The following is a 15,051-nucleotide window of genomic DNA, read 5'->3' as shown; positions in this document are numbered from 1 at the left end:
TGTCAAGGATAATGATGAGTCAAACTTTTCTATGTTAGATAGAGACAGGTCTGCTTTCTTGTCTCAGTTCAGTGATTGTTTTTCTGACTCATTACCATCACAGTTGCCACCATAGAGGTTTGAGGATCATGCAATAGATTTGGTGCCAGGCAGTAGCCCACCAATCTCCGTATAGGGTTAGTGCAGCCCAACAGAAAGAGATATTGAGCCAGGTGAATGAGCTGTTGGAAAAAGGGCTGATTCAGCCAAGTTCATCTCCCTTTTGCTCACCAGTGCTCTTAGTGCAGAAGAAGGATGGCTCTTGGCGCATGTGCATAGATTACTGAGCGTTGAACAAGAGTACCATCAAGAACAGGTTCCCCATTCCAAGAATTGACGACATCCTTGACCGTTTGGAAGGAGCGTCAATTTTCAGCAGGATAGATTTGAAGAGTGGATAGCACCAGATCAGGATTAAGCAAGAGGATGTGCATAAGACTGCATTTAGAACCACGTTTGGTCTCTATGAGTTCTTGGTAATGCCATTTGGACTTACTAATGCTCCTCCTACATTTAATCGAATGATGGACAGGATTTTTCATCCATACAGGCAGTTTGTTGGTACATTCTTTGATGACATGATTGTCTTTTCAAAGAATGAACAGGAGCATAGAGAACACTTGAAAGCAGTCTTTGATGAGCTTTGCAGTAATAGGTTGCTTATCAATGGCAAGAAGAGTGAGTTCTTCTTGGAAGAAATCTAGTTCCTGGGGCACATAGTGTCAAAGGATGGTGTCCGAATGGATCCTGCTAAGGTTGAAGCCATTAGAACATGGCCAGATCTGAAGATTGTCCATGATGTTAGAAGCTTCTTGGGTTTGTGTTCTTACTACAGGAGGTTTATCCGCAATTTTGCAGAGATTGTTTCACCTTCATATGCTTTACAGAAGAAAGGAGTGTCTTTCCAGTGGACACAGAAAGAGATTTCAGCTTTTAATCTTCGTAAAGAAAAGATGACTTCTAGTCCAGTGATCATTCTGCCAGATCTTAGGAAGTCATTTGTTGTCCAGTGTGATGCCTGTGGCAATAGCATTGGTGCAATGTTAATGCAAGATGGCCGGGTAGTGGCTTATGAAAGCAGAATCTTGCGAGGGACAGAGAAGACTGTGCAGGTCTATGAGAAAGAATTGTTGGCTGTGATTCATGCGCTTTCTTGTTGGAAACACTACCTACTTGGGGCAGATTTTGTTGTCCAGACAGATCATCAGACATTGCGTTATTTCTTAACTCAGACTAAGCTGTCAGAAAAACATATGCGTTGGGCAAACTTTTTGTCAATGTTCCATTTTCAAATTGTGCATGTGGAAGGCAAAAAGAATGTTGTGGCTAATGCTTTGTCAAGGAAGCCACAAATTTCAGCTGTGTCAATTCCTTATCATCATGAGCTTGATGATATGAAGGAACAGTATATTGATGATGAAGATTTTGCAAGGATCTTTGATCAGCTTGCCAATGGACAACCTCATGAGCATTATCTTCTCAAGGATGGTTTCATGTTGATGCATGGTAGACTATGTGTGACTATGCCATTGAGACGGAAAGTTATGACAAAGAGTCATTCTCCACCGTGTGCAGGGCATCGTGGTATTGATGCAACAGTCAAAGCAGTAGAGACATTCTTTTATTGGCCTACTTTGAGAAGAGACGTGGATGCTTTTGTGCGGCAGTGTTTGATTTGCTAGAAGGTCAAGTTTGACAGGCAAAAAGCACCAGGGCTTTTACAGCCATTGCCTATTCCAGATAAACCATGGGAAAGTATAGCTATGGATTTTATCTTTGATCTTCCAAGGACACAGACAGGAAATGATGGGATATGGACTATTATTCGCAGGTTTAGCAAACAGGCTCATTTCATTCCTGTCAGGAAGAAGATAAAACCAGATCAGATGGCGCGTTTGTTTATGTGCAATGTCTTCAAGTATCATTGTATGCCACAATCTATTGTCAGTGACCGTGATCCACGGATGACAAGTCTATTCTGGAGAGGCATATTTGAGAACATGGGCACAACGCTTAAGTTCTCATCGTCATTTCATCCACAGACTAATAGACAGTCAGAAGAGGCAAATTCTACTGTCTTGGATTTGCTTAAGTGCTATGTATCAGAGCACAAGTCAAGGTGGAAGCAGTATTTGCCTTTGGTCGAGTATGCATACAATAATACTATGCATTCGTCAACAGGCAAAGCCCCTTTTGAAATTGTTGAAGGTGGTAAAAAGGTTCCTCCCATTTTGCATACAAAGGATAAGATCTTTCAAGACGATCAGTATGTGTAGAGTATGGGGGAAATGTATCAGAAAGTTAAGCGTGCCCTTGAAAGGACTCAAGCAAAGCAAAAGAAAGCTGCTGATCATCACCGTCGTGAATTGATATTTTCACTTGGTGATTGGGTACTGTTGCGGTTTGAAAAGGCACGCTTAAAGAAGCGGAAAGGCAAGGAAAGTCTTTTCACTAAGCTTAGTATGCGATACTATGGGCCTTTTCAAGTAACAGAGAAGATTAGTGATGTCAGCTATAGGCTGAAATTGCCTGACAATTGGAAGATTCATAATGCTTTCCATGTAAGTCTTCTTAGACCTTATGTGGGTGATGTGCCAGAAGATATACCAGCTGTTCCCAGCTGAGGAACAGCCCGAAGTTGAGGAACTTGATGAAATTCTTGTTCCAAAACAGGTATTGGCACACAAGGAAAGGAAAGTGAAAGGCAAAGTTGCTAGAAGGTATTTGGTTAAGTTCAAGAACTATCCAACTATAGATGTTAAGTGGATGGACGAAGGTAAACTTGCAGAGTCACCTAATGTGTTGGAACTTTACCTTGAAGCATTTCGCTTGCAACCTACCTTGACCCCTTGTATCTCTAAGCTGAAATAGATTGTCAAAGTGACAATTGCGCAAGAAAGAAATTATGTACAGAAACAGATTTTGTACAGGTTAACACTTATTGTGTCCATATGGTTTTCTCAGTGCTAAAGAAGTAAGTATTGCTTGCAAGAATACATTTTTTACTTCTATTGAATTGAATACATGTTGTAACAATGGTTACTCGATCGAACATGTATTTTGTGAATTGACTCAGTGGGGATATCATTTTGATGTACCGGCTACTAGATCTCTAGTCAGGGTGATGTGGAGTCATCAAATGAGAATCTACCACTATGGGGATATCATTGTGGTGTACCGGCCACTATATCTGGAGACAGTGATGTGGAGTCACATGATGATAGTCTGCCATGTTTCACAATTAGAACATACATGTGTTGGCTCCTCCATGTTGCAACACTAATGATAAGCTTAAAGGACTTGACTCTTTCACTTGGAGTGTTGCCATAAAAGCTCGATTTGTGCAGATTCAACTTTGCTACATTGTTTTAAGATTGGTATTGCATATCTTGAGTGCATCTTCAAAGGAGTCCTTGGAAGACATCTCCAAAGGTGTTGGGGAAGCTACAACTTATGTAGACCATGCGAGTCGTGACCCTATATAACAAGTTATAGAATGTTATGCTTTAGGCAATTGATACGATTCAGCCATTTTTCTTAGGGTGACGCAAGTCCAGGATTGGCTTCACCACATGTAGCCCTCCCTTTCTGAATCTCATCTTGTGGGGACAACTCTCTACAAGCTATGTCCAAAGTTTGATGGCGTGGCTAATAGCTTATGAGCTTAGATATCAATGATACTTGTAAACTTTGATCATATGACCTTGATGTTGCTTGAGCATGAGGTTGCTTTGCATTTACAAGGGAGGATAAAAACTTGCTTTGGTAGCAATTCAAATGTTCTTGCTACTCCACAAGTAAAAAGAAGAAAAGTTAGTGGTACCATCGTGGTAAGAAGGGACATTTTCAAAAAGATTGCTAAAAACTTCTAACATTGTGGAAGGAAGAGGAGGAGAAGGAGAAGTTTGGACTCAAACTTCAATTCTAGCCAGGTGGCAAAGGTCACACCCCCTTCTTTAGCTTTCTAGCCCTAGTGGTGGTGTCATTTGTCACGAGTCTCTAGTGCCAAAGAGGGAGTATGAGAGGGTGGTGTTGGTGGGGACCTGGATATTGTTTGAGCACGAGGCTATTTTGCATTTACATGGGAGGTTACCATCTCAGTCTGGTGGCAAATTGAATGCTCTTGTTGCTTTAGAGAGGGGTGACACACACAGAAGAAGAAAAGTTAGAGCTACCGTTGTGGTAAGAAAGGAGGAGGAGAAGAAGAAGGATAAGAGCTCCTTTGACGAGTCATCGGCCTCCCAAACTCCCATGCTGGCCAGGTGGCAAAGGCTGCATTGGTCTCTTCAGCTTTCTTGCCCTGGTGGTGCTATCATCCCTCGTGATTCTTTGGTGTCAAAGAGGGGGGGTGGTGCTGGTGGGGCATCTGACCCTCATTCATATGTAGGTATGGTGGATCTGAATTGTGGCTTTCCATAGCATTGATTAAGCCTAGTAAGTTCAAATCTTGGAGCTGGTTTGCCTTTCAGGCTCATGATGGGATGATTGATAGAGAGTGGTCTTTGCTCCTAGCCTGTTATCGTATGAGGGGACAGTGGACACTCTGGTAGTTTGGCCAAAGGTAGGGAGTCCATGGTCATGACGTGCTTTTTGTGGAGGCGGTTTGTGGTACACATTAAGATTTAGCTATTTCTACTCTCTATGGTCAGGGATTGGTATGATCAACATCGACATCAGTGTCTTTTTTAGGTACCTTGGTATTGCTTGGGAATGGTCCTATCTAATTGTCATTGTTGTATGTACCATGATGAGTCCTTAATCACTGTGTATTTTATCATACTAACCACCCAAGATTTGAGAGGATGTTAGCAGAGTATACCTCTTGGGTGACACAGTCTACCAGAGTGTATTTCATTTTTGTGGAGGTGCATTTGTGCTGGTTGACTATATCTTCTGGCCGCACTTAATGCAGCTGGCCTGGTTATTTTTCTTTTATTCTTTTGTCTATTTATAGACCACTTCTTCTCCACCATTTTACATCATGATTATACTCATCCATTTCATTTCCCAAGTGTATTCTCTTTGAGTTCATTGTGTTCTTGCTGTTCTTTTGTATTCTTTGTGTTTACAATAGATCTATCAAGGCCGTCTCTTTGCTTCTGTTACTCCACACTTTTCTGATGGCAAGCACCACCTCTTACCCTATCATGGTGATGCCAAAGGGGGAAGAAGAAGCATCCAATGAAGAAGAGTGAAGTATGTGCCCAGGTGAAAATTTCTGTAAATGAATGACCTTCCTGGTAGCCTCATGGAAGGCTGTAACTCGGCCTTGAAAGCAACAAGCTTCCTAATTGAAACATAAGCAACAAGCATAAGTACCACATGAGACCATAGGACACACAGTCTTCTTCAAATGAAGATACACGAGGTGCTTTATTGTAAGAAGGTTTCCCACTCCCAAAGGGGAGGCAAGCTAAAGAGATTAGGTAAAAGTGAAGACAATCTAAAATTAAGTCTGTTAGAATCCAAAGATCTGTAGGTGGAAATAGAAGTAATATCTCAGTTACTGCCACAGGCCCTCATGCAGAGGGGGAATTCCTCTTGGTTTCATGTTGTGCTTATGGTCTTGTGAGAAATCACTAAGGTAGATGGTGAGATAATTGTGGGTGTAGCAATGTGAATCAAATGTGTACTTTGAGGAGCCTGATGATTTTAATTCTTGGTGGAATCTTGGGTAAAATGACGTTGGGAGTTTCCACGTTACAAGCATGGAGGACATCCTTTACAAAGGGTGAATGTACTTTGAGAATGCTTTTATTCTCTATAGCTATAGTGCAAAATGGATTGGTTGGGACGATTGTGACGGGCTCTTGGTCTTGAGAAGGCAGGGGTAGAAGAGGCAGCCAATACATGGGGGAACGGAGTTGATAGCGAAGGGGATTGAAAAACAGAAAAGCTTGCTAGGGTGCTACCTAGTAGGCACCATGGGGCTATGGATTTAAAGTAGGATAGCTTGAGGGAATCGGGTGAAGAGAGAGAGACATGGAGAAAGGTAGTACTGAGGGATGTTGACTGAGGAAGGAGAAGGGGGTAAGGGGAGTTCAGTCATGGAAGATGTTTGAAGCCTTTGGGGTGATATCCATAGAAGTTACATGGTCTGTCTGTTTGGATCTTCTCCATTTTCAATGCTTGTATTGCTAGTCTGGGAAATGCTGCACAACAAATGCTGCAGAAAAGGAAACTAGCAGAGGGTATGACTATACAGAATTGGGGAAATGCTACAGGGAAGAGGAGTGAGATTCTTCAAGAGGAAAGTGATGTTGAGAGGACAAAGTGTAGAAGCAACTAATATATCATAGTCAAGCAGTAGAGCCTGTTCCTATGCTATGTACACAGTTAACATGTATGAAGTGTCCTGTCCTCGTACATGAACTAACCCATTTCCTAAAATCAGTCTCTCAGATATTTACTGTGCCTCTATAAAAATTCACTATTAGCATTGAAAGCAATATAAGATCGAAATGTGCATGACAACAAACTTCCTCTTTTCTGCTTGTAAAATCACTGATTTTACCACTGCTAATTACATACAACCACCATATAAGTAATGCTGTCCAAATTAAAAAGATCATGTGGTCTTGCAAATAATAGGATGGCAACCGTCAAGGAACAACATATCCACATCTGCACACGTTCCCGCACCAATTTAGATCATTTTCAATCTGTGAAGTGGATCCATCAAATACATTTTCCCTGACTGAATAAAGTGTAGATCCAGCTGACAAGTTACTATTGGCATGCTGGCTCCAGATCGATCCAAGTTATCAAAAGAGTTCTTACTTGTAGCTGCAGTGAGGAGTGGTGCCATTACAATTACAACTACTTAGTTCTCCTTAAGAGAGTGAAGTTATGGTATATTTCACATTTATTTCTGCATTTGATTTTAAAAATCCAAATAACTTTGCTGTTTTGAATTTTCATTGATGTGTTCGTAAGGGTAACATTATTGTTAATAAGGTTTGTTTTGTTTTGTTTTGTTTTTTTGTTTGTTTTTTTTTTGGTTTTGTTTTGTTTTGTTTTTTTGTTTGTTTTTTTTTTGGTTTTGTTTTGTTTTGTTTTTTTTCCTGATGGGGGTGAAACGCTGCATAGTTTGTGCCTGCAGTATTTTAAAGAAGCTGAAAGGCTTACTTATTTTCCAATTATGTGTTGAAAAGCTATGACGAATCACGTCAGTACAGTACAGAAAGAATGCCATACTTTAGTTCACATAATGCTGCATGTTACTTTCTCTGTGCATATTGCATCATTAATACATTTGCTATGTTACAAATTGGCACAGGTTGAAATTGCTCATGATTTGTGCTACAAGGAAGTAAGGATATTTTGTGATGCTGGGCGTTTTCTGAGGCCGTTGGTTGTCTTAGAGGAGGTGGAGCCTGAAACTCTGTGCAAAATAAAAACGGTGTTGCAGTCTCAAAAGGCAGATATGCTTAGACGTCTGTTAGACCTTAAAGTAATTGAGCTTGTCGGAGCTGAAGAAGAGGAAAACCTCATGGTTGCTGAACAATTTTCTGATATAGAATGTGGCATAAAGGATCAGTATACACACTGTGAACTACATCCAAGCTATTGCCTCTCACTTGGGACTTCACTGATCCCTTTCTTAAACCACAATCCCCATACCCGGGTCATGATGCAATCACAGAAGCACGGGAAACAAGCAATAGGCATCACCACAACATGTCCATCATCAAGAGCAGATACAGCTGGCCATGAACTCTTTTATCCACAAAGTCCACTTTGTAAAACGAGAATCGGGGGATTTCTCAAACAGCAAGGTCTCATGAATGGACAGAATGCAATCGTTGCTATTAGTCCTTTTTATGGCTACAACCAAGAGGACTCAATTGTTCTCAATAAGTCCTCTGTTGATCGTGGACTCTTTAGATCTATGCATTTTCGTTCCTTTCATGTTTCTGTTGATAGCATGGTACATAGATTGAAAAAGCCATCCTTGGAATCATCTAATGCTATACACGCAACGTGTGTCCATAAATTGGATGATGATGGGTTGCCTAGAGTTGGAGAGAATTTATTCCCCAAAGACATCCTTGTAGGGAAAGAATACCTTCAAAGTTCCACTTCTGAATGGAAAGAGTCATCCATAAAACTGAAAGTAGCTGAGATGGGAAGGGTAGATAGAGTCATCTTGACAGGAGATGAAGATGAAAATACCATTGTACATGTGAAGTTGCGGGAAGCACGTTCACCTGTCGATGGAGACAAATTCTCCAGTCGACATGGCCAGAAAGGAGTAGTTGGGCTTCTCTGTCATGAAGTAGACATGCCCTTTACCCATCAAGGTGTTGTGCCTGATATCATAATAAATCCCCATGCCTTTCCAAGTAGGCAAACTGTTGGACAACTTCTAGAAGCTGTTATTGCAAAAATAACAGCTATTAATGGAAGAAGATATGATAAACTTCCATTCATCAAAACTGAACTTCAGCTGCTGTTTGAGGAACTTAAAAGGTGCGTGTAAGTGTTTCTCAAGTTTATTTGTTGAGCATGCAAGCTGTAAACTGAGAATTCTTAGTTTGGGCTGCTCTTTTGGTTCTTTTGTCTTTGAAGATGTGGTCACGCAGAAGAAAAGGAGATGATGATAAATGGAAAAACGGGTGAAAGATTAAAGGAGAGAACATCAATTAGTCCCATTTTCTATCAGAGATTGGTGCACATGGCTATGGATAAATTCAAGTGCAGAAGCAGGGGTCCAGTGCACCCTTACACAAGACAGCCTGTAGCAGGGCGCAAGTTGCAGGGGGGTGTCAAATTTGGCGAAATGGAAAGGGACTGTTTGATTGCACATGGAGCTTCTGCAAACTTGAGAGAGAGGTTGTTTCTTTTAAGTGATCCCTATACTGTGTATATTTGTGCTTCATGCAACCGTGTCGCCTCTAAAGAGAGGCACGGCTTTAGGTGCTATTCATGTAAGACCAGGAAGCATATTGTGCGAGTTCCAATGCCTTATGCTTGTAAGCTCCTCTATCAAGAACTTCTTAGCATGGGAGTACACTTGAAATTTTGGACTGAACTCTCCTAGTTGTGTGAAAGGGTCACATGTAAGTGTGCATATTTTGTTGGCATACACTCAATCAATAACTGTAAATTTGGTTCAATCCCTTAAGAGAGAACAGCCATGAAGATAGCAACTATGAAAGTTACCTTTTGACCATATGTGGTTTCCTTCTTTAAGTCACCAAGTGTCAGAATATCCACTGTTATAGAGAATTCAGGTCAAAAGTGCACTAAGTGTGTTTGTACACGCACTGAACTGTCTTAACATGAAATAGGATATCCAAACATACTCTGTAGCATCGTTGAACCTTGCAGAGAAAATGCCATCTGATTTGGGCTCTCAGGTGCAGATGGCCTGACTGGAAGCAACTTCTACATCTGTTGGACAGCATTGATAGTGTTTACTGGCATTTGAGCACTCAAGGTTTTAGAAGAGGCAGTCTAAGGTTTGTATGGAGGTACCATCCACAAAAATAAGTCTAGAAAGCAGATTAAAGAGGGGAATGATGTTTGTGGCCAACAGCTTTCAGCCCAGCAGCAGCAAGGAGTATTCATTCCACAGTTGACTCACTCTAAAAACAGGATACCCTGTGCACATGACCAACTATGGTTGAAAGGGGAGCAACCATGGTTCTCCTGTTTCAACATGGCAATGGAATGTTTTGTGCATCAAAGCTTAACGGCAGTGGAACAGAAACCACGAGGAGGATCTGTGTTAATGGTAGACCACTAGTAACTGGCAAACACTGGGACATGTGTCATTTTCCTGCGCAGATCTCTGGCCTGCGCAGATCTCTACCGTTAAAACAAGTAGCACACAGCGGTTAAACCAGCAAGTATGTGTGCAACGAACCCTGTGATGCACTTTGGTTGGTCATAAGACCACTCCAGTAGGTCATCTGCATGGGTTTGACAGGCATTATTCACCTTGCAGCAGCGGTACACTCCAGTTGTGTTCATTGCTCCGGATTCACTGCACAGCAGCTCTGTATTATGTTGGAGGCCAGTTGTGTTCATTGTCTTGGAAAGTAAATAAAGGGAAGCTTTTCAGAGTCTGCAATTCACAAGAAGCTTTTTGATGCTAAAATTGTGCTACCCCGGAACTATGGTGCAGAGGAAACATTGAACTCACCTATATGGGACTGTCAATATTGCCATCGTGTTAGTCTTTCACTGCAATAATCATAACTAAAATAAAAACCTGGCTGGTTACATAGTGACACAGGTTGGCCATGCTTCTGCCCAGGTGACAGGCAGTGGCACTTCAGACATGGGCATGCATTCATCCACGAGGGTGGTCACACACTTTAAGTGACGGATGCCCAAACCTTACCTAGAGTGGGTGTTTGTCAATCGGTGCATAACCAACTTGAGTCATCTACACAAGGATGGATGTCTTTGCGAGAGAGAGCACTTTCGAATGCACACCTAATTGTTTGTGTGTGGACAAAAAGTTACCTTGCTTCGTGTCCTTCAAACATGTGGGCAAGGAGAGCATTTTGGGAGTGTGCAACCATTCATGCATCTGCCACCAATTATTTGCCTCCTGCTTGGTCTATTTCTGTCAGTTCATTTGTCTACAATTTGATGTGCAACTCCCCTATATTTGTAAATCAAGGATCTCCCAAACCTAGGACCAACTTCACATGCTTACCTAGGTTGCTCCAGGACCTCCATAGTTTCGTCAAGGATTTTGAAATGTTTTGGGATTTAATTACCATCTAGCTTCTTTTAAAAATGGTGCTAAAGACTCAGAGCAGACCCAAATCTCTCTTTTTGGTTCTCTCCTTTTGCTCTTTTTTTTTCATGAAGGATTTTAGACTCAATAGAAATATGTACAAAGGGATGTCTCGCCTACCAAGCAAACTCAAGGACAAGTAGAAGATAACAAACAAGGCCACATGGCTACAACGATAAGAAAAGGAAATAACGAAGCACACTAGTAGAAACCATGGAATTAACTTACCACAATAATAGTCCTCAATACAACTGCATGACAAAGATACTTAATTGAATGTATTATATGCCCTCCAAATGTGCTAAAGACCAGTCAATGCACAAAATGGAAGAGATGTATGGGTTTGACTATAAATTAATTACGGATAGCATTTTGCCTCAATCGCCGAAATGGATAGTTGTATGCTAATGTGTTATTGAAGTTCATGCTTGGGAAATGAAACTCTAGACCTGTATGGCAAATTAGGTAGGAGATTATATGAATCATCAATTATGGATAGCATTCTGCCTAAATCCCCAAAATGAATAGTTGTATGCTAATGCGTTATTGAAGTTAATGCTTGGGAAATGAAACTCTAGATCTATCTAGCAAACTAGATAGGAGATTATATGAATCTAGATAGGATCAACCCTTTGGCAAACGTTTACTAGATAGGTCTAGGGTTTTGTTTGCTAGATTGAAGAGAAAGTTGTACAGAGAGAATTCAAAGTTTTGTCGTAAAGAATGACTGAAAAATCAATCAAATGCAATTGCTGCTCCACCATAACACCATTAAATGCTATCACCCCATAGTTGAGACATCCAAACCAGTTGTCACCTTGTACTTGGATGTAATCGCCTAGCTGTGGAGGATCCAAAACTGCAATCACCTCCTCAAAACTCACTTGTGGCTGGTTGCAATGGCTAAAAATAGGTTGGCCATGGTTGCTCACAGCTCTCCTACATTTGCTATAGTAAGAATCATCTCGTTTTTCCTTTTCTTCAACCTTTTACCAGTTTGTATGGGTAAGTTTGCCAAGTGGCAAACTTTCCAAATGGTTTTTTTATTAGTATCCACCATTAAATATTAATTTTTAATATTTCATTACTAAAAATTAATCTAATAATTATTTCGGTGTCTAGAAAAATAATGATTGGCCAATAATTATATTGGTTAGACATCATCGACTGTCGAGTCTCTATGTTATCTTTGACCATTAGATCGGCATTAGGTACCATTAAATGCCATATCTCTAGTGTCACCAACTGACACTTATGGCTAAATGAATGATCTAGGCCAACAATTGACACCATATACCACCAAGAATTTGTGCAGTATAACTTATAGCAACTTTTGTCTGACATACTATGATTGTCTCAAGTCTTGGGCTCGTAAATTTACCTTAATTATACCTCACATGTGCAATATTTACATAATAATGTGATTAAAAATTAATCTACATGTTAAGTGAGTTTTCAAAAATACATGTCTTCATGATTTGATCTCTTGGCAAACATATTGTTTAGCTATAGTACCTTGAATGTATACTGAATCTATTTGAGATCTATTACATCTAGAGCTGTCCATTCCTGAGAAGTGGAGGTGCTAGCTTCCTCACAAGCATCAAGTAATACTTTGGACCTCTGCTCTGCTCAAGCTAATTGACCCCGAACTCAACGACACTGACTGGAAAGCATCAAGGTAAAATTGCAACAACTGAGGATGGTCTGCCAAGTCATTCTCCTCCATCCATTATGCATCCATTGGTCAATAATTCTAAAACTTCAAGTATCTTTTGGAACTCTTATCCTTGATCTTCCTCTATTTGTGTACCAAAATCTGCTCTGGTATCAGTATTTCATCAAGCTTTTCAACCTCCAGTTGAATTTCAACAAATACATTCTCTTGCACATCTCCATGAAAAGGTCTAAGCAAGCTCACATGAAAGGCATTGTGTATCCGCCAGTGTAGAGGCAATTTCAGCCTATTACATGCATCACTAATCCTCTCCAACACTTGAAGTGGCCCATAATATCTCATAGATAACTTTGGATACAATCGTTTTTTGCCCTTCATCTTTTTCAGTCGTACCTTTTCGAATCGCAGCAATACATAATTGCCTTTTGCAAAAGCATGCCTATGACGACCAGGTGCTCTCTTTTGCTTATCCCATGATTTGTTCCTCTTTTCAACCCTATTTCAGATCTGCCCTGATTTTCAACTTTATTTTCAGATTTACCTTTTTTCTTAGCCTTTGCCTCTTTGACATGTGACTCGGCATCATCATCGTGGAATCCTGCATCCTTTCCATGTAGCAATGTGTCGGCTATAGTATCAGTTCCTATAAGCTGAGACACATTGGAAACGGTGTACTTAATGCAAAAATCCTGAATATCCTTTGGCAAACTGCAAATATACTTCACCTGCTCATGGAGGGGTACTGTGTATAAGAAGTAACTGGCAGCAATGCATTCGAAAACTTATTATTATACTAATACAAGTTCTTGCAGTCTTTAGAATTCAACTGATTCCAAGCTGTCATAATGTCTACTTCAAAGGTACTTGTCAACCAATTTCAAGCAAACATTTACTTGCACTAGACCCAAGTGGTAGGTGACTTCCCTTGAATAAGAAGTGTAGACCACCATTGCAATGCATTTCCCTTTAAAAATATGGTTGCCTTGCTTAGATGCCTCTGTGAAGTTGCCTCTAGAATAGGCTGCATCAAATTGCTGAATAAAAACAAGTGCTTTCAGCCTATCTTGTGTACCACTCAAAGGCTCAAACTTTACACTTTTGCCACCTTTATTCATCATAGTCCTTCGGCGGACCTATGAAAGTCAAGTTATGATAAATGGGCTGTTGCAAAAAGGGTGCATTGGCTGTATTTGCATAAAAACCAGCACTATTTGAAGCACCTACATGACGATCACCAAATCCTTGTGCTTCAACAGTCCCTGGGGATGCCGATACATATCCATATGGCCCACTTTGTACCCCAGGCATCATGCCTATATTGCTATTCATGGGGTTAGGCATTTCACTTGCATTACCCAGATACATTGGGTGTTGTGAGCCATGCATTGGTTGCTGCATATCATAGGGATTTGTGCCATACATTCTCGTTTGCAGTGCATGTCCAACCATAGCATGAAAAATGGTACCACCACCAAAGTATCCTTGCTGTCCCATGCTTGCATGTACATAATTGCCTTGCTACCCATGTTCCCATGGATTGGCACTACCAAGTTGGCCATGCATTTGCACTTCCTGCTCCATGGATACCTTGTGTTTGTGCTCGTGAGGCATTTTGGGCTCTTTTAAAGAATTCTTAGGCATTTTCTTTTATTCTTGTGACTGTCCCAAAGCTGTAGGTGTATTCTTCTCTTTGCCTTTGTTGTCCTCCTTTGGGGCATTTAAGAATCTAGTAAATTTGTGATTCTTTGCCTATTCAGTAAAAAGATTTGTTGTTGTATGCATTCAATCTTGAAGCTATCATCAAATTCTTTAGCCTCTTGTTGGTCATCAGCCTCTTTATCCATTGAAGTGCCAACATTTGGGTCATTTTTCACATTTTCAGTATGATGTCCATGCTAAGAACCATGCCCAACATTAGTCATCGCATTTCCCTCTTCACCATGTGATTGACCAAGGAGTGATGCATTCTCTCCACTTGTGTTCGTATCACCATATGAAGACATGCTTGTTGTAATTCACTGTTCAGAACAAGTTCAGGAATAATGCAATAATCCCAAGTTGCAATCAAGTACCATGGGTCTACCAATTCAAAGGATTTGATGGTATCTCGGTAATGGAACCATGAAACCAGCCTTCCTTCTATGGACACTTATGGATGCTTCGTGTGTACGAGAGATTGATAAGAATTTCTTGTCAGTTTTTGCACTTGCCAAGATTAGATTGAATGTAAGGTTTATTGATGATAGATGTTCATGATCTCTTATGGTGAATAATTATTGCATTTGGTTCATTATGCCATGAGATGTATAATCTCACTAGTTATGGAAAATATATGAAAGACATGGCATATGGAGAGAAGAAGAGAGAAAATAAAAAACAAGAGAGACAAAGAGACAAGGAATAAATAAGTGAAAGAGAGAAAAAAAGGAAAAAGAGGAGAGGGAGAGAGGGAAAAGCAATGATGAAAGATGAGAAGAAAAATGAGGATAGCGAAAATTAAAAAACAAGGAGAGGGAAGAGAGAGAAAGAAGAAGAAGAAGAAAATAAAAAAGAGGGGAGAGAGAAGAAGAAGAAAGAG

At 40.5% G+C, this 15,051-nt stretch overlaps 1 protein-coding gene and 1 pseudogene across 6 annotated transcripts in view; both read left to right on the top strand.

Annotated features, from left to right (window-relative positions):
* The window catches only part of LOC148013925 (DNA-directed RNA polymerase II subunit 2-like), a 254,137-nt gene extending 243,396 nt beyond the window's left edge, over nucleotides 1-10,741 (top strand). For all 6 annotated transcript variants that reach the window (XM_087666464.1, XM_087666465.1, XM_087666466.1 and 3 more), the window contains 2 exons: nucleotides 7,319-8,511; nucleotides 8,611-10,741. In XM_087666464.1, the coding sequence (XP_087522590.1) occupies nucleotides 7,319-8,511; nucleotides 8,611-9,082 (1,665 nt within the window). In that variant the 3' untranslated portion in view covers nucleotides 9,083-10,741. The remainder of the gene's footprint in view (nucleotides 1-7,318; nucleotides 8,512-8,610) is intronic.
* Nucleotides 2,319-2,910, top strand: LOC148013926 (uncharacterized; annotated as a pseudogene).
* Nucleotides 10,742-15,051: the final 4,310 nt, after the last annotated feature.

The sequence above is a fragment of the Lygodium microphyllum genome, chromosome 25 (genome assembly GCF_053477565.2).
Source record: "Lygodium microphyllum isolate KBCC chromosome 25, Lygodium_microphyllum_v1.1.10, whole genome shotgun sequence".
In the NCBI taxonomy this organism is placed as follows: domain Eukaryota; kingdom Viridiplantae; phylum Streptophyta; class Polypodiopsida; order Schizaeales; family Lygodiaceae; genus Lygodium; species Lygodium microphyllum.
This window is presented reverse-complemented; position numbering and strand designations above follow the sequence as displayed.